General features: G+C 33.5%; 1 protein-coding gene across 2 annotated transcripts in view; it reads right to left on the reverse strand.

The window, feature by feature from the left end:
- The window catches only part of LOC145240166 (meiosis 1 arrest protein-like), a 644978-nt gene that overhangs the window by 261407 nt on the left and 363571 nt on the right, over positions 1–20000 (reverse strand). For both annotated transcript variants that reach the window (XM_080103755.1, XM_080103756.1), the window contains exons 8-9: positions 18728–18807; positions 15660–15803 (exon numbers count right to left, since the gene is read on the reverse strand). In XM_080103755.1, the coding sequence (XP_079959881.1) occupies positions 15660–15803; positions 18728–18807 (224 nt within the window). The remainder of the gene's footprint in view (positions 1–15659; positions 15804–18727; positions 18808–20000) is intronic.

Raw genomic sequence — 20000 nt, forward strand, 5'->3', positions numbered from 1 at the left:
AACAGCATCGTCTGCATACAGTAACTCCTTGACCAAGATATGGTGCAGCTTGGTTCTGGAATTAAATCTTCTAAGATTAAAAATGCAACCTGAGGTTCGAAACTTTAACATGACACCTCTATCGCAATCTCGAAATGCATGAGCAAGTAGAGCAGCAAAATATATAGAGAAAAGAGTAGGGGCAGGAATATCACCCTGTTTGACACCATTGTCAACTGGGATTTCATCAGACAATTTTCCGTTAAACGAGACTCGAGCTTTCATGTCCCTGTGCAGTTCCTTGAATATTCTAACAAAGGTTGGAGGACACCCTACTTTCTCTAAGATTAACTAGAGAGCATCCCTGTTGACGGTGTCAAATGCTTTGGTTAGATCCACAAACACTTGATACAGTGGTATCTGTTGTTCAATGCATTTCTCCTGGACTTGCCGGGCTGAAAAAATTATATCCATAGTTCCTCTGCCAGACCTAAAGCCACTTTGTGACTCTGGAATAGTATGAGGACAAACATCCCCCAGTAACCTGTTTAATAGAAAGCATGTGAGAACTTTCTCAACACCTTCTAAAAGTATAATCCCACGGTAGTGGTCACAAACATTCTTCTGTCCCTTTCCTTTAAACAGGGTCACCAAGACACCATCAATCCAATCCTGTGGAACAGGAGCACCTTCCCAGATTTCCTCAACAAAACCATGGATAGCATTAGCAGTATTCACACCTCCAATCTTAAGAAGTTCCACCGGAACACCATCCAAACCAGGTGCCTTACCACTGCTGATTTGTGCGATAGCCAACTGCACCTCAACCAGATTAGGCAAATGATCTATTCTGAATATGATATCACATTGTGGTAGGCTATCAATTGCATCAGCATTTGCTGTTGAGGGATTTTGAAACACATCAGTAAAGTGCTCTTGCCATCTTTTCAAAATACTTTCTGGATCTTTAATGACAACAGAACTGTCTTTCGACATCAGGGGAGATATTGATGAGGTAGGAGTCCATAAAATTCCTTCGAATTTTTTTGTGTCAAACGCCTTTTGGATTTGCTCCGTTATATTCATCCACCATTGGTTTTTCATTTTTCTTAGCTCATGTTGCAATGTGGCTTTGACCTCTTTGTATTGTTACAAATTAGTTGTATTATCAGAATGATCTTCACAAAGATTCATAAATTGTCTGTTTATTCATCAGCAACTGATTAATTTCAAGATTGTTGTCACCAAACCGGTCCTTGTTCTTATCCCTCTTGAAGCCAAGAACTTCAACACCAGCAGAATAAACCTGAGTCTTAAAATTCACCAATGTACCATAAAATGCAAGAGTATTGAGCTTTTCCGCCATACTCTTTTGAACTTCAGGTAACTTTAACTTGGCGACATCAATATGGTTAGGCACCTTAACACCACTATGAGAAACTTTCTTACGGATTCGTAAATTAAACTTTCCTCTCACCAACTTGCGATCAGTGTCACATTCAGCACTGCGCATGACACCAACAGTATATGCACCTCGAAGGTCGCGTTTTCGAGTTATGATGAAGTCAATTAGGTAACCATGCTTTGAACGTGGGTGTATCCAAGTAGCTTTGTGCTTCAGTTTACGGTGAAAAAAAGTGTTACAGATAGCAATTAATTAATTAAATTAAATTCTGAACACAGCTCTAATAGCTTAAGGCATTCATGGTACTGATACCATAGCGGCCAAGAGGACTCCAGGTCTCATAGTCTTTCCCAACACATGCATTGAAATAACCAAGAATAACAAGTTTTTCATTAATTGATGTAGATGCAACAATAGAGCGCAGAGACTCATAGAAACACAAGATGTCATCTTCATTCGCTTAAAGGGTTGGTGCATAGACCGAAAGAATAGTTATGAGAGAGAAGAACACAAAGTTTCATGATGCGATCACAGATACTGAAAGGAAATTCCATAGTATCAACCAAGGATGTTTTAATCGCAAAACTGACTCCACCATTTCTACAGATACCCTCCGGTTTACCAATCCAGAAGAGAGTGTAGGCCGATGATCCCTCCGTCATTTGATCTTCTCCTGAGAGACAGGTCTCTGACAGAGCAACAATATTTATATCAAGTCTCTGTAGCTCTGCAGTGACAAGCGCTGTCCTACACTCTGGACGGTTGGATGACACTTTATCCAGAAGAGTGCGTACACTTTAACAGCATAAATTGAATTTTTTGGAGATACATTTTTGTTTTTTTCCTGCTTACATGAACCACCGTTAGTTGCAGGAAACTAACCAGTGATAGTATGACAGACAATTTTTAGTGCACCTTTTCTAGCACTTTCCCAAGACATTGGGTGAGCAGTGCTCTTCCTGAATAGGGCTGCTCAGTCACAGGAACCCCCACCGGAGTTGGCCTCTGTCATGTGAAGGCACAACAACGATGTTAAGATAGGGTTCCTGTCACCTTTGTGCAGATTTGTGACTGTGTACCTCTAACTGGTCAAGTCTGTATACGTTGCCACTCCTCCATCGCCATAGGACTTGCAATAGAAATGAACGACAGATAAAGATAAGATAGAAAAAGATAAGAGATAAAAGATAGATCTCAAGTAACATCTGTACATCGTTGTATTAAAGTGACAAGCACTTGTACGACACGAGTGCCACTCTTTAAGTCTCAGCAACAATAACCCAGTGCCAAGCCATTGCAAGATGACTGGTAATTGTCTTGACCGAAGATTTCTCATAAGAGTTGTCCTCTTCAAGAAGGATTGCCTCCACCATGGCTCACAGGAGCTCCTTCTACCCAGCTAATATCATTTACCCATGACTGGGACTTAGGTAGCTGGGCACCAGAGCATGGTCCACATGCCGGTGGGTCATAAATGCCGCAGTCAACAGGACCTAAGTTCCTCTGGAAGTTTCTGTCAGGGTTACCTCACCCTTAATCTTTGGTTCAAAAACCTTATCCCACAAGGCAGTGGGGATTCGGTTTTCTGGCGCTGAACACTCGCCATTCACCAGAGCCCGGTTAGCGCGGCAGAACTCACGACGTGCACGTGGGGATGATTAGATTGGGAGAAGCTATATATAACGCTAGAGCATTTGTGTGCTTTTAACACATGCCCACACCAATCCTTGAGCTCCATACATACACACATACATACACACATGCATATATACACACACATACATACATATACATATACACACAGACACTTATATGTATATATGCACACACACATATATATATATATATACACATACACATATACATATATATGCACATATATATACACATACGCATATAAATGCACACATATATATACACACATATATATACATATACACATACATATATACACACACATACATACATGTATATACACATACATACATATGTATGTGTACATATAGATACATATACACATACACATGTATATATACACATACATACATACATATACATTTATACACATACATATGTATGTGTACATATAGATATATATACACATACATATACATTTATACACATACATTCATACATATATACACACACACACACACATATATATATATATATACACATATAGGGCGAATGAACCTTTTTTCGGGGTCAACGTCCAACTAGCACCGTGTGTTTGTGTGTATGTATGTGTGTGTTGGGGTGGAGAGGGCTCCCATAAGCCGTGGTGAAGGCAACCTTTCTAGGAGAAGCAAATCTCTGATTTAAAAATCCATAAAGCAGGAGACTAGTACCCGCATTAAGCTGGTCTGCAGTTTAACTTGTTGCTGGCTATCTTGCTCTTGCTTGTTGCTGGATCTCAACATTTTGAACCGAGAGAGAGACTTAGCTGTCGTACAAAGCTAAGACTCTGTAACATCATCTGTGTATAGATACTCCCTGAGGCATTTGTCTATAAAAATGGTCCTGTGACGATGGAAAAGTTGTGACGCGTGGAGGTTTGAAATTCTGGAAGCATGTAATAATTGATCTCAATGACTGTCTTCAGTGTCATGCCTGCTTGAGCGTGTGAATTCACCGGTAGGACTAAAAAAAAAAGTCATTTTTGGGCTCATGGACTTTATGTATCTGAGGGAGTAGCACTCGTCAGACAAGACATTGCAATAATCATATATATATATATATATATATATATATATATATATATGGTAGCTCCCTTTCAGTCTTGACATACTCTGGATACCCACTGTAATGGTTCCTGTGCATGAAATTTTTGTAGCATGATTTGTGTAACATCCAACTAGACCTCTCCTGAGTCGGCATTGCTTAACTTTGGTCATCTGACAAGAACCAGTGTATCAACTGGATTATGCCATATATATGCATACATACCGATACAAAAGACTTCCTAAACAACTCTTTTATGGTGAGATATGTAAGGGTAAAAGACCACAACATAAACCAAGAAAAAGATTTTAGGACTCTCTGAACAACAACTTGAAAATACTTGACATTGATGTACATAACTGAGAATCCCAAGCAAAAGATCGATCACTATGGAGAAAAACCATCAAAGAAAGTTGTAAGATTTTTGAAGATCAGCATGTAGATCTTGCTGTCTTAAGACGTGTTTTAAAAAAGTAAGACAAAAATATAATGTCAGAGAAATTACAACAGGAACTCCAGTGCACTGTATATTACAGGTACTTTTGTCAAAAGTTGGTTTTGTTAATCACCTAAAATCAGACAATCAAAAGACAGGAACGACAGTCTTATGAATGAGCTTTTACAGCACGTCTGGCGACGTTAAGTTGTCATATTTATGGTCTAATCTGCAAATCTAAAAGTGGCCTGACACAACATACAGGATTCACAATATTATCATGTGATTACCTTACAAGAAGGAAGTTTTTTTGTTTTTTTTCATTTTTCTTAAACTTTTTCTTCTAGGAGATGGGACAACCAACCAGATGTCTGACATTTACCCCTATTTTAGTGAGTCCAACCAAGAGATCTTTTCAGGATTCTAGCCGTCCCTTTCAGTGCAATCGTTTGTATTTCACTTGCACTTGGTTCACCGGGTATGCTTGCTATGTACTTTTTAAAGTTCTTTTTCATAAGCCCAGTTGCTCCTATGATGACTGGTATAATTGAAACGTCTTTTAATTTCCAATTTCGTTTCATATCATACATAAGTCCTTGATACTTTGTTATCTTTTCCCTCTCAACTCTGTTAAGCCCTGTATCATTAGGTACACTGACCTCTATTATGGTCGCTTTTTTGTTTGCTTTGTCCCAAATCACTATATCTGGTTTAACAGCTGCGTTTTCTAGATATGTAGCAGTAGGGATTATGTAGCCATAGTGAATAGTGTAGTTGTCATTCCCAACTGTTCGTTCGGGTATATGTTCCCAGGATTTTTTACTACACTGAATGTTGAGTTTCTTACATATCTTCCAGTGAAGGTATTTGCAAACTCCGTTATGGCGATCTGTATAATAACCATCTCCAAGTAGGATTTTGCAACCAGAAATCAGGTGGCCCACACTCTCAACCTCAGTGCTACAGAACCTGCATTTATTATTGTTGCTTAGACCACACATCTTTTTATGTCAGATATGTGTTCTGTCATGTAGGACTAAAGCTGGATTAAAAAGTCATGTATGTGTACACAATACTTAACTGAAAAGATGGCAAACTTCTGTCAAGAAGTAGCAATCATCATATATACCCATGCATACACACACACACATATATATATAAATATATTCTGACAGATTTTAAAAGGTAAATGTAAGGAGGAAATATAAACACTGAAACATAAATTGGTGACAACCACAGACATAGTTATATAAGGAAAAACTATGTTCCTTGCTCCACCAGAATTAATGAAAAACATGTATTGCCAGAGTAAATAAATTGAGAGAGATACATGTGATCAATATATAATAAATCTAACTTTCTCTGTTGATATATGTGAACCTATAATTGTGACCAGCAAAATAAGTCTCAAGATAACTGCGACTATAATGTATAAAGGCATCTGATGATGTCAGCATTCTAAAAATCAATCAAATCAAACCATGTATGATTGGTTTAAGAGCACGAAAAGTAAGAGGAAGAATATCTGGTTCTAAATTGGCACTTGGATATACTTTAGATATATTTTTAGTTTCCAGAAGTAAAAATTGCATTCCTTCGTCGGCTAGTACAACTCAAAGGAGATAATATGGATCTGATACGTTCTGAGATCTCTGAGCCAACAGTATTATTCAATCTTTTTTTTCGTATATATGGGTGAAATACTAGGCTTCCAGTTTTCTCATTAATATTGGACAAGAGAAAGTGTAGTTTGGAATTGTGTATTGTATGCTTTACTATGCACTTTGGCAGTAGCCATTGTCACTCAAGACAGAAGACCTCATGGGTTATAGATATTGAGACAGCCTTATTCGTCCTCTCCTGTCAATGTTTTCGATAGCAAGTATAAAATAAATCAGCATAACAAAAAAGTTGAAACTGCATTTTAATCTAAATCGATTGCCAATAAAAATATTAACAGATATTTTTATTTGCTTTGCATTTGTCGAATTGTCTTTTGTTTATCCTTGCAACTGAAGTAGCAAAAAAAAAAAAATATATCATATCTGATTTCTTTTGTCAGAAAATTCTATCATAATATCAGATTCAGCATTTGGGGTCACGATAATCTCTGAGAGTTATGCTTCGGAGCATTAGTTTCCATTATGGCCTGAGGTGATACATGACAAAACATAATGAAAAAAGAAAAAAAAAAAAACAATACCAATAAGGAACAGTGGCTGTTGTTTCTGGCTGATAAAAATGCTGCAGGATTATTAGAGTACGATAAGTCAAATCAATATTGTTACAAATAAAAGTAAAAAACAAAAATTTGCAATTTTATTGCGCTGTTTTTAATCTTGTTTTGCATAAAGGAAAATGGATATCTTTGTATTCTGTGGGAAGAAAAATTAAACTGTTTATTAGAAATTAAATGACAATGATAAAAAAATTTGAATGTAAAATTATTGAGTAGGTAAAGGTAACCAATTTGTGCACAAAGATATTTTCTTTTATAAACAAACGGGAAGGCTACCCAGGGTGTCATAAGTTCAATAAAATAACATAGATTACAGAAAAGAATCATCACCATCATCATAAGTTTTATGTTCATTTTATATGCTGGCATGGCATGTGTTGGACAGCTTTTAGAAATTGATGTCTAAACTAGCGTACCTCTGGCCAGGTCTTTATTATCCCTCTTTCTTTCAAACACATCCTTATCACTTCCTCCTTTTTTTAAGCCTTCTCCTGGATGCTGACTCTGCTACCTCAGTTGTTCTACATCTACTAACCCAAGAACTCTCATCCATTCTTTCAACACAGCTATACAATCGAAGCTTTCTGTTCTGTATGCATCTCCCCACATAATCCAAATTTAATGTTCCTATGAGTTCATTATATCTGAGCCTATCTTTAAAACTTGTGTTACACATCCATTCTTATATCAATCTCATATCATTTCTCTCTATGCAACGCATGTCCTCAACCTTCACATGCCAGGTTTCACATTTATACATCGTCACACTGCGTACAAATGCCTGAATGTATCTATTTCTAATTCTTGCTATCACACAAGTTCTATCATCAAAATTTCTGTAAAATTTCTCTAATGCTATCATCAAAATTTCTGTAAAATTTCTCTAATGCTATCATCAAAATTTCTGTAAAATTTCTCTAATGCTATCATCAAAATTTCTGTAAAATTTCTCTAATGCTATCAACAAAAGTTCTGAACAACCCTCAATAACTTTGTCATCCACATATTTTTTCTCCATATTTGAGTTTGTATTTGCACCCTCTGTTGTCCTGCGCACAAACCAGTTATTCTCTCTTCAATTCACATCTTGTCTATCCAATTCCTATATATACCATAAAAAACAGAGTTGCATCTGACTCTCATAACACAAACTAAGCATGACAATTTTCCTGTTTTCAGAGGATTTCCAGTACTATAACCACCTGTAAACATGTGTCATGTCAGACCTTTACTTTCCATGGCATTCCTCCATGTTTTAAACAAGTAAACCTTCACAGGTAGGTACTAAAGCATCAGCATAAAACCTCACTTCTGAACAAGATGTATGGAACTCCTTAGATAATGCTTTTAAGACATAAATGAAAAGCAATGGACTATGAACAGAGTTTGGATGTATGCTTACTTTAAAATTAAATGGTCTTTAAGCATTTCTGAACATAAGTGTCAATAACCTTTGTTTGTTTCTAAAGCCAAGTCCACAATAAAACATCCTTTAGCATTTTGTAAAAAGCTTTCCATCGATATATATAAAGTAGTAGTGTGTGTGTGTATACAACTTTCCTACAGACCACACCACTGGACCAATCATGACAAAACCTGGCATGATGAGGGTCCCATTATATATATATATATATATAAAGTAGTAGCATTCTTGTGTGTGTGTGTGTGTGTGTGTGTGTGTGTGTGTGTGTGTGTGTGTGTGTGTGTGTAACTTTTCTACAGCCCACACCACTGGACTGATTATGACCAAACCTGGCATGGTGATGATCCCCTACTTAGGAATGTATCATACCATTTTCCAAGGTAAAGGTCATAGTTTTATATATACATATATAAGAGCAAATAGTTAATAAAACATGTTAAAAAACACTTTGAAAAAGAGTTAAAAACATATTTAATCCGAAAAGGAAACACTTAATAAGTGGATAGTCCTTAATCCGCTGAGTTTCAAAGAAATACTTTCCTTCTCATCAGAGGGTAGGAATTAGCAAAATGTGGGATCAGATTTTGCATACAAAAGTATTTGATGAAACTGCAAGTAAGTGAAAGATCTTACTTGATAACAAAAAGTGAAGCAGAGGTTATATGGTGAAGAAAAAGGTGATTTCATGAGAATGGATAGTCAGGTGAAAGGTAAAGTATCCAATGATGGTAAAATCCAAAAATGTAAGTCCAAGAAAGTTAATTTAATTTTCCATTCGCACAAGTAAAATCCAAGGAAATTGTGTAATTGGAAGATGGTCCAAAATAATCCAAAAGGCCGAAATCCGTGGAATAATTCACAAATATGTACAAGGAAAAGAGGAAAAATTCCAATAATATTAATAAAAGAAAAATAAGATATGCTTTTAACACGGCTGCCGAGAACAAAGTGTAATTAAAAAAAAATCAGTAAAGAAGAAGAGAGAGAAAAAAAAAGATTAAATGGTGATAGAATTAAATTTAAATTAGAAAAGCAAATGTCAAAATGACCCAGACAAGATAACATTAAACGGCGCGAATAATATAGGGCAAAAAGAGGTCAACTGAAATGTACAGGTTATTAAGAAAATGTCAGCAAGAGTTATTAAAAGACACTAAATGGAAAATATAAATAAATAAAAAAATAAATAAATAAAAAATAAAAATAAATAAATATAAAAATAAATATAAAATAAAAAATTTTTTAAAAAATTTTTAAGGGGAGAGGATGGCTAGTATCTGCAAATTCCGGATAAAGCAAGTAAGTATGTAAGTAAATGCATATAGTAAAATATAAGTAAATATACATAAAAGATATGAATGTGTAAGTAGATTAATATAATTGATAGATAGGAATATTTAAAGACTAAAACAGAAATTGCAGATGAAAACCGGCCAAGCAAAGAAGAAATAAAGAATTAAAATAAAGGATTATTAAGTTATAAAGTATTAAGAAAGTATGTAGAAAAAAAACGATAATGTTAAAGAAAAAAATTATATATATCTGAAAGGTTAAAGTAATAGCTATTTCAAAATTACCATAATTAAATTTGGACTTATATTTACAGAAAGAGATCAGTTCGTTTTTAGAATTTATTATATTGTTACTTTGAGAGGAAGTAATTATAGTTATAGCTTCAGTTGTGCAGAGGCGACATGACTTAGAGCCTGGAGTATAAGACTTAACTTTTTTTTATTATAGTCCAATTGATTGAAAAGGGGGTATTGTTAGAGTTAAATTTTTTAATTAATGTGGTTAGAGAAGTTCCTTGGTTATTATTAGAATTATGGTTGTTAAAAGAAGAAATGTGGTTTGATATTCTTTTCTTAATTAATGTTGAAGCAGCGCCGATATATGGATGTACTTTATTAAAAGCTCAAGGTCTGAAATTAATATTAATTTGCTGCTTTGTATTAGTTAAATAGTTTGAATTTTGTTCATTGTGTTCAACAAAGGGTGGGACAATGATAGTATGACGACTGTTTTGGAGGGAATAATGAATGTTGTTAGTGTTAAGATGGCTGTTAGGAGCAATATTATTATTCTCATTAATAGTATCATTATTATTATTGCTAGTTGTATGATTGTAGATGGAGGGGCAGCTCGAGTGGTGTATTGGATTAGTAACTATATCAGATGGAGGATGGGAAGAAGGATAACTTGAAGATGAAATATTAGTGTCTGTTTAATTATAATTTTTATTTTATATATATAAATATATATTTCTCTTACAGCACACACTACTGGACCAATCATAACCAAGCTTGACATGATGATGGTCTCCGACCTAGGGATAGTGGACATCATTTTTCAAGGTCAAAGGTTCAAGTCATATTTGGTGCGACTTTTACAACATCGACATACTGCAAGGTTGCCGCGACGCGGGTACCCGAGCATACAGCAAAGTCCAGTGCAAACAGTGGTATCTTTGCCAGTAAATCTATAAAAGCAAAATAAATAAAAGAAACAAAACTTCTCAACAACTTCAACATCCAAATTTATTTTCTCCACATATCAGTTCTCCTACTTCTCCATTGTCTCACATTTCTTGGACACAAACTGGTAAACACCTCCAAACCTACCTGTAGTTGCACTGTATAAATAAGATTTTTTTTACTTTAATTTATAAGACCAACATTTAAACTTCCTCTCTCTCCCTATATATATATACAAATATATATCTATATATCTATCTATCTATCTATATATATATATATATATATATATGAACAAATGATTAATAAAATATGTTAAAAGACATCTTGAAAAAGAGTTAAAAACATATTTAATTTTAAAAAAGGAAGCACAAGATAGGTGGATAGTCCTTAATCTGCGGAGTTTCGAAGAAATACTCTCCTTCTCATCAGAGGGCAGGAACTAGCAAAATGCAGGATCGGATTTTGCATATAAAAGTATTTAATGAAACTACAAGTAAGTCAAAGATTACCTTAGTAAACTTATTGTAACTTTTATTTTATATATATATATATATATATATACTAGCGGGGGTACCCGGCGTTGCCCGAGTGTTTGTTTCCGGGATGGGGGGGGGGAGTTTTAAAAAATGTTATGGTAGGTAAGTAGGAAGGATCAAACCCGGAGTCATGAGTAAAAGTAGGAAAATAAAGTGTGAAAAAAAAAAAAAAAAAAAAAAAAAAAAAAACATCTGCAACGTTAACAGTTCGGCCACCAAGAAAAGCCCATTCCAGTTGTTTAGGAAAAAAAACAAAAAAAAACGACTACGGTAGGTCGGCGCGAACGTGAAAATATAATGTGAATTGTCCAGCACGCTAACCACTACGCCACAGAGCACTGCAGCTTAGTTTAGTGATTTTAAATAACTTCACATGAAAGAACTACAAAGCCAAACCGGTGTTCTCTTCTCAACTGTTCCTTGTGAATGATTCTCAAACGGTGTTAAGTGGTGGCAGGGGGAGGAGGAATTTATTAGAGAGAAAATATTTTACCACTTCCATTGATCTTAACCGATTTTGGCCGTGACTTCTCAGCAGAAAAAGTATAGAAATCTAAGATTATCGAGGAATTTGAGAAATAATAAGCCTATAACACACCTCAGACATTGTTCTGCCGTTTGTGCATATTATATTTGCATGAAATATCTTGATTTTTAATCCTATTAATGTCAAAATCCGACGGGAAAAAATGAGTTCATTTTATTTATATAGAGATAAACACACACTGGCGGCAAAAAGGAAGTCTGCACTTGTAATTTTTTCAAAAACTGCAAATTTAAGCTAAATTTAATGAAACTGTTTAAACAAACTATACCTCATTTCATTGGATTTTTATTATTTTATAATTTTACCTGCTCATATTTAACTTTTAATTGAAATATTCTAGTGTTCACGTCAATTTAAAAAAATAACTTCAAACTAAGGAGGCAAAAAAGAAAGTCCGCACAATAGGAAATTGTTATTTAAATGTAACTTTAGGAAATTAATGCAACACAAATACAATAGGAACACAATGAACTAGATAATATTTAATAGCATAGCCCTTCTGCAATTTGACAGCCTGCAATGTTTTGGGAATTCCTTGAATTATATTGCAGCAATACTCTGGGAAAGGGCATACCACTTTTCTTTAATTTTGTCCAAAGTTCCTCCAAATTTGAAATTTTATCATTGCGTAGCTGTTGCTTGATGTAATGCTATACGTTTTTGATAGGATTGAGGTCTGGAGATTGTGCAGGCCAATCCAAACACGGAATATCATGCTCTTCCAGGAACCTTTTGACATTGCCAGCTTTGTGAATGGGAGCATTATCCTGCATGAAGATGGGATTATCATCCAAATTCCGACCAAAGTAGGGTAGAAAATGCTCAGTCAACATATTAATGTACTTGGTCGAATTAATTCGACCTTGCAAGCGAACTATAGACCATTGGTACTAATAATGCCCACACCAAAACTGAACCTCCACCACCTTGCAGCGTTGAAACTGAGCACCTAGGATTAAATTCTTTGTCTTTCCTCCGACGGACGTACTACCTACTATTACTGCCTAGTCTATGGAACTTGCTTTCGTCGCTAAAAGCACTTTTGACCAATATGAAGAGTCATGATTTTCATTGCATCTGACGATGTCCAGATGGCGCTTTCTATTCTGTACAGAAATCATTGGCGTGTCTTGCAACATATCCTCGCAAATTAAATCCCTTTAATCTGTTCTGGACAATAGAAAGAGAGCACTTTTTAACAGGATTGCACTGTTGTTGGATTTGGGGAGCGGTTTCAAATCTGTTTCTTAGGCTGTGGATCTTGACAGCATTGTCTTCCCTGTTAGAAGTAACTCTAGTTCTACCAGATTTAGAGGCATCATGAACACTGCCAGTGTTTTGGTGCTTTTGCACAGTCTTTCGTACTGTTTTTTCATCACATTTCAATCTGCCGCCGATTTCTCGATTGGATAAACCAGAAAGGCCGAGATTAATGAGCTCCTGACGATCACTAAGAGAAAGTCGTGGCATATGGACTAAATGTTATGTTGTATAACCTGGAACAACAACAATTACGATTAGAGATGCTTTGTTGCCTGTTGGTGGATATTTTAAACGGATTTAGGGGCGATAATTTAAGCTGGTTTTAAGCAAATGTGTTGCTGCGGACTTTCTTTTTGCCTCCTCAATTTTAAATTGACGTGAACACTAGAATATTTCAATTAAAAGTCAAATATGAACAGGTAAAATTATAGAGGAATAAAAGGCGAATCAAATGAGGTAAAGTTTGTTTAAGCAGTTACATTAGATTTAACTTAAATTTGCAGTTTTTGAAAAAATTACAAATGCGGACTTTCTTTTTGCCGGCACTGTATATATATTCCTGTATGCATTAATGTTGGGATGATTAATCGGAATCGGAATCAGGAATGGGAAAAATCGCAATTCTTTGGGATATCAAAATCGGTATCAGAAAAAATTGTGCCTATTTTCCCAAAATGCCCAAAACGATATCCTTAATAATCCTTTTTTATTTGATTTTTGTTTTAAACAAAATTTTCCACTGTTGGTAGGAATAATAATAATAACACTAAATATTGATTTTAAACTACTCGTAAAGTTAAAATCTGTAGATCACTCCACCACAAGTGTGTTTTTTTACGTTTGAGAAAATATCTGCACATTTAACATGTGTTTTTTATAATTAGGAAAATATAACAACAGTTACCTATTTAGAGTTTTATGAAGAATCAGAATCAGAATTGGTATGGAATCAATAATGGTATCGGAATCAGAAAAAATATTGAAATCGTCCCATCACTAGTAGGTATGAATGTATATGTGAGTGTGTATAAAGAAATTTAGAGATTTAGGCAATACACCTTTCTTTATGCATGGTTTTTTCATATAAGACTATCAAAAAACATTTTGGTCTTTTGTTCAGTAACCTGTTATATGCTCTCACAAGGATTGATATTCTAAACTCTGACAGACTTAATAGTAAAACAAGACGATAATCCTCAATGTTTGGAAAACAAAATCATAGAAAATACTGCATACAATGAGTAATGTGACATAATTTTGGGAAACATATTAAGGCTCTACAATTAGCTAGTGAGTAGATTGACTAGGCAAATATGCATGTTTGCATTTTTGAGCTTGAAATATTTGAGAATAAATAGTTTGACAAGAATCAAATTTGTATCAATAACAATTGCGCCGAAGTAAACAATAACAATTATAAAGTTGAGACAATAACAAAAGTTGACCTTGTTTGAAAATGTAAGAGATGATGCAATAGGAGTTTGAGCAAAAAAATGTAAGAGATGATGCAATAGGAGTTTGAGCAAAAAAATGTAAGAGAAGATGCAATAGGAGTTTGAGCAAAAAAATGTAAGAGATGATGCAATAGGAGTTTGAGCAAAAAAATGTAAGAGATGATGCAATAGGAGTTTGAGCAAAAAATGTAAGAGATGATGCAATAGGAGTTTGAGCAAAAAAATGTAAGAGATGATGCAATAGGAGTTTGAGCAAAAAAATGTAAGAGATGATGCAATAGGAGTTTGAGCAAAAAAATGTAAGAGATGATGCAATAGGAGTTTGAGCAAAAAAATGTAAGAGATGATGCAATAGGAGTTTGAGCAAAAAAATGTAAGAGATGATGCAATAGGAGTTTGAGCAAAAAAATGTAAGAGATGATGCAATAGGAGTTTGAGCAAAAAAAAATATTTTATGATATTAAGTTAACAACCGAACAAGAAAGAGTTGATTTGCAGTTACAGAGTTGTGTGCTTGCTTTGAGATCGTTTCTTGTACATCCAAGAAGCCAAGAGGATGTTTATAGCCCAAGATGTAAAAACTAGCAAAAAAAAAATTTGGCATTGTGATTCCAAATGCCACAGGAACTGAAATAAAAGCTATGATTAAAGTTAAAGTTGTCTTGTGTTAACTGTATGATGCTACTGGATTATGTAAAAAGTCCTTAGTTCCTGACAAGAAAGAACTGCGGTAGAACAAAAACGGAACAAGGATATGTGGGTTGGAGTTAGCAGCTCATTATAAAGAATGGTCTTATGTCATATGTTATTGTATACAGAACTGTCATGTTTTATTGAATTGTTTATTGTTTATATGTTAAAAACATATGCACACACCCTGTTTTTATATGTGAATACAGAAAATGTTACAGAGACAATTACATGCACGACTATAACAACTATGTGTATATTTTACATACATTTCAAGACATGCAGAAGTCGCAGTATATACACCTGTATGTACCATTTGGTTACAGACTAACACTGAAATTCCATTAACATATGTAAAATATTTCTCTCTGTCATTACAATGATATGTAAAATGTCCAAAACATGTGCCATGAAATGAATAAAAAACTATATATTTGAAGTACAAATGTCTTTAAACATATGTAACAAATGAAGCAATAGTATACTGACCATGCCAAAGAGCAGAGACTCGCAGAGACAAGAAGATGGGAGAACTTGTCGGATTTGAATTTTGAGGAGAGGCAAAGCAACACCAGAGATCTTGTTGGAAGGCTGAAGTAATGGCTTCCCACTGGTTCCTTCAGTGTGCACAAACTATACAAAATGAATAGCACAGGTAGATAAAATTATGGATCAGATAAACAAGATAAAAATAATGAAGAGATCTGAGGGAAATAAGGTATCGAATGAAAGTAAATATTTTCAACATTACAGATGCATCAAATCAGCACATAAACAAGTAATTTGGAAATTATATATATATATATACACACACAGACACACACACAGACAGGGTGGTCACTAGAAAAGCGGGAAATTTGAAGGTCAGCTTAGATCATGAATAAAATGCGTAATTGCTATTTTTTGATTGGTTCTTTTGTTGGTTTTCTAGGTTAAGACGCTGAAGTGATGCATGGACGACATTTTGAGTATCTATGAGGTATAATATAACATTTGTCTTTGAAAAACTTTGTAAAAATTATTCTTTGTAAAAATAAATCGTTGTTTGACAAATTTCCCGCTTCTCTAGCGACCACCCTGTATATATATATACTAGCAAAAGTACCCGTCGTTGACTGGGTTCAAAAACAGCCTACAGAAAATGGACTCTGATTTATGAAAAGGAAGGGTTTTAAAGATATAGTTTCGAATTTGGGGGTATCAAAACCAAAGCAAAATATGATGAAAGTAAAAATAAAATAGATAAACCCCATAATTTATTATACCATACTTGTTCACACTGAAATACTTATCACAATATTCTGTGGATCAATATTAAAAAACCTTGTTAAACTTTAACATATTTCCATTCTATGGAGGTCAGGCGCGAACGAACACCCCATAATTTTATTATACCATATTTCTTCAAACTGAAACATAATTATCAAAGTAAACTTATGTAGATAGATATGAAAAGTCTTTATTAAAGTTTGTGCCTATTTCCATTCTATGGAGGCTAGGCGCGAACGCAGACCCCACAATTTTTTTATACCATCCCTATTTAAGTTAAAACATACTTATCAAAGTATTTTTATATACATTTATATCAAAAACACTTGTAAATATATTTTTTTTTAATTTTTAAATTTTTTTATTTCCATACTTTGTGGACCAGGCGCGTATGCAGACCCCACAATTTTTATGAACCACCGTTCTGCCAGATCATACATACCCATTCCTGTGTTTCGATACATCTTCTATCATTATATGTAATTAGATTTTTAAAATAGTCAACCATATAGGAGCCTATTCGTGACCACACACACACACACACACGTTCAGCTTTATATTATATATATATATATATATATTATATATAATAAAAACCTATACTTCAAATTTCAAGATGTTGTTTATCTTACAATTTATTCCTTTAAGTATGTTGATATGCACAATTCTTGACAGCACCTGTTGCATAGGTCAAAATAATTAATTTAATTATCATACTAATCAATGAATCTATTCTGCCTTTAACTCATCAAAAGAAAATAAATGCATTTGTACATGATTACAAAATCCGAAAATTGGAAGAAAAATTGCAATTACTTTTCATTTTTTTTCTTGTCTTATGCTATGTTTTTCATTGATATGTTTTTATTGATATAATAATTAAATGAATGATTTTGCACTACGGAACAGGTGCTGTCAAGAATTGTGCATATTGACGTACTTAAAAGAATAGATTGCAAGATGGACAACATCTTGAAATTTGGAATATAGGCTTTTGTCATTTATTTTATAAATGCTCCGTAATTACATTGAGCTTCATAAAGTAAGGGATTGGTATAAATAAATAGTAAAATATAATAGAAAAAAAACCCAACATATTTGCACATTATATATATATATATATATAATTTAAAGTAGATTAGAACAATAGTCTAAAGAGCAGAGTGTATTTTAATGTAATAGTGAAATTACTAGTTTAATTAAAATACAGGAAAGAAAAAGTGTTCGTTGTAATTTAGACATATAATAAGCTCGATAGGTAAATATCCTAGAGCTAATTTAATATTTAGTAATGTGATTGATAATTTAAAATTTAAAAATCAAATTATAATTAAATTAAAAATCCGTTTCATAAGAAGGAACAACAACAAAATCAATTATTTGTACGATCGTTTCGGAAAACAGTGTTTTTATTGTGGTAGACATCAAGTTACGGACAATAATTATTACATATAGTTTTTTAATAAACAAGGTTTCCTCATCAGCAAATTGTGAAACGGATTTTTAATTTAATTATGATTTGATTTTTAAATTTTAAATTATCAATTACATTACTAAATATATATATATGTGTGCAAATATGTTGTTTTTTTTTCTATTATATTTTGTGTAAACAATGCATAAATACAGATATAAATACATACATATACATACGTGCACACACACATACTTAGTCTGTCATGTTTAAGTTTAAGATGGAATTTTTTGATCAGTCATGCTTAAGAATAAAATAACATTTTTATCACGAAACGTGCATCATAAGAATATTTGTTCGGGTGTGAAAGTGAACAGTAAAAATAAACGTTTGATATTTGAGTTGCAAGGAATGATAACAAAATCAATCAGCTATTATGAGTTGCAGGTATGAACTTAAAGTACCTCTGGTTCTAAGACCCCAATTTGGCAGCCTTGAAGAGTGTGGAATCAATCTTTAATCACCATTATTCATGGGTCCACTCCGACACAGCTGGTTTTGCAATGTGGAGATCACTAGACTAAGTTAAAAGGAAACGAGGAATAAATCAGACAATTCTGAAGAACCTATGTCATTTATAGAAAAGATTGAGATTAGCAACATGATTTTGTGAAAGAGAGACTCTGCAGAAAAGAAAGGATGGAACAATCAAATTACAGATATGGTTCTACATATCAATAAGATTCGACAGTCAAAATATAACACCACTACTCCATACATGATCTGATAGTAGATTTGCAGAGCATAGTTTCAGGAGAGAACTGATTTTATGAGAAGCCGAAGGAAAAATAGATCCAAACAATATATGACTTACAAATTGTTGTTGAAATGGTAACTGTGTTGGACTGATGAGTCTTTCGAAAAGGTCACACTTGACAACGAGAGGAGAGAGATCTGTCAAGAGATGGAATAATTGATTGATATAAAAAAATATTTTAGATCAGATTTTGAAAATATATATATATATATATATATATATTTTTTTTTTTTTTTTTTCTGATAAAGTGTATCAAAACCAGCAGTAACAAAGTTTTTTAATGAAATTTTTTTAAAAAATGGCAAGTACATTTGGTAGAAAATCAAATATTACAAAAACAAAGATCTTAATAAAATATTAGAGGATATCTTAAAGTAAAAGTCTACTGTATTAGAAATGCTAACACAAAAGAAATTGAGTTTTTTTTTTCACAGTAAAGACTACTGTGAATTCAAGTTAAATATTGTCTAGATCATGGTACCATGTTACCATTGTACCTGACAAGATATTGTAACTTTGTTCCACAGCATATCAACCCTTTCCAGATTATTTATACCGAATCGAGTAATTTTGGGAAAAAGTTTTTATACATTAAGTTCTTTGTATCACCAATTATTAATTTATAGCATTTGGTTTGCTTGGTTTGTAGCAGAATATGATTGCATTTTGAAAAGGAAAAGAGCAAAAACATTAATATTTGGTATTTTTAATTCAGGAAGTCAGTAGGGAAGTGGAAGCGAAAGAAAAAGAGAAGTGAGTGATTGTTGTTTTTGGCTTTGCAGAACATAGTTAAATTTTGAAAAGATACATAAAAAAATTGAGTGTACAGTGCATTTGAGTCAAAAGGCCAATATCTTCGGATAGCCCGATCTGGTAGCATCAGTTAGAAGATATATTGATTTATATAAGTGAAAAAAAGTAAACTTACTTCTGCAACAATTAGATCCATATGAAAATGAAAATTTTATACTTTCTAGGAAAATATGTGGAATTTCTTTTAAAGAAATTAAATATTTTTTCTGGTATTTTTGATATGGAAATCCCCTATTTCATAATTGCTACAAATGTTTAAACATTGTAAAAGGAGACAATGAGGATTGTGTGAATCTAAATCAAAATTGTGAACATGTTTTTGCTTCATGAGCTGAACTTAAATATATTCAAATGTTGTCTTTTTCTTCAAGGACTAATTTCTAGTAAATATTTTGTTTATGAATTTTGGAGATAAGGGTTGATAATTCGTATCATTTGAATCATTCAAACTACTGTCTTCATCTTGAGTATGATTTTCACAATGTTATGGTCAATGTAATCTCTGAACTTCTACAGG

This window comes from Euprymna scolopes, chromosome 19 (genome assembly GCF_053919585.1).
Source record: "Euprymna scolopes isolate OS-2025 chromosome 19, ASM5391958v1, whole genome shotgun sequence".
Classification (NCBI taxonomy): domain Eukaryota; kingdom Metazoa; phylum Mollusca; class Cephalopoda; order Sepiida; family Sepiolidae; genus Euprymna; species Euprymna scolopes.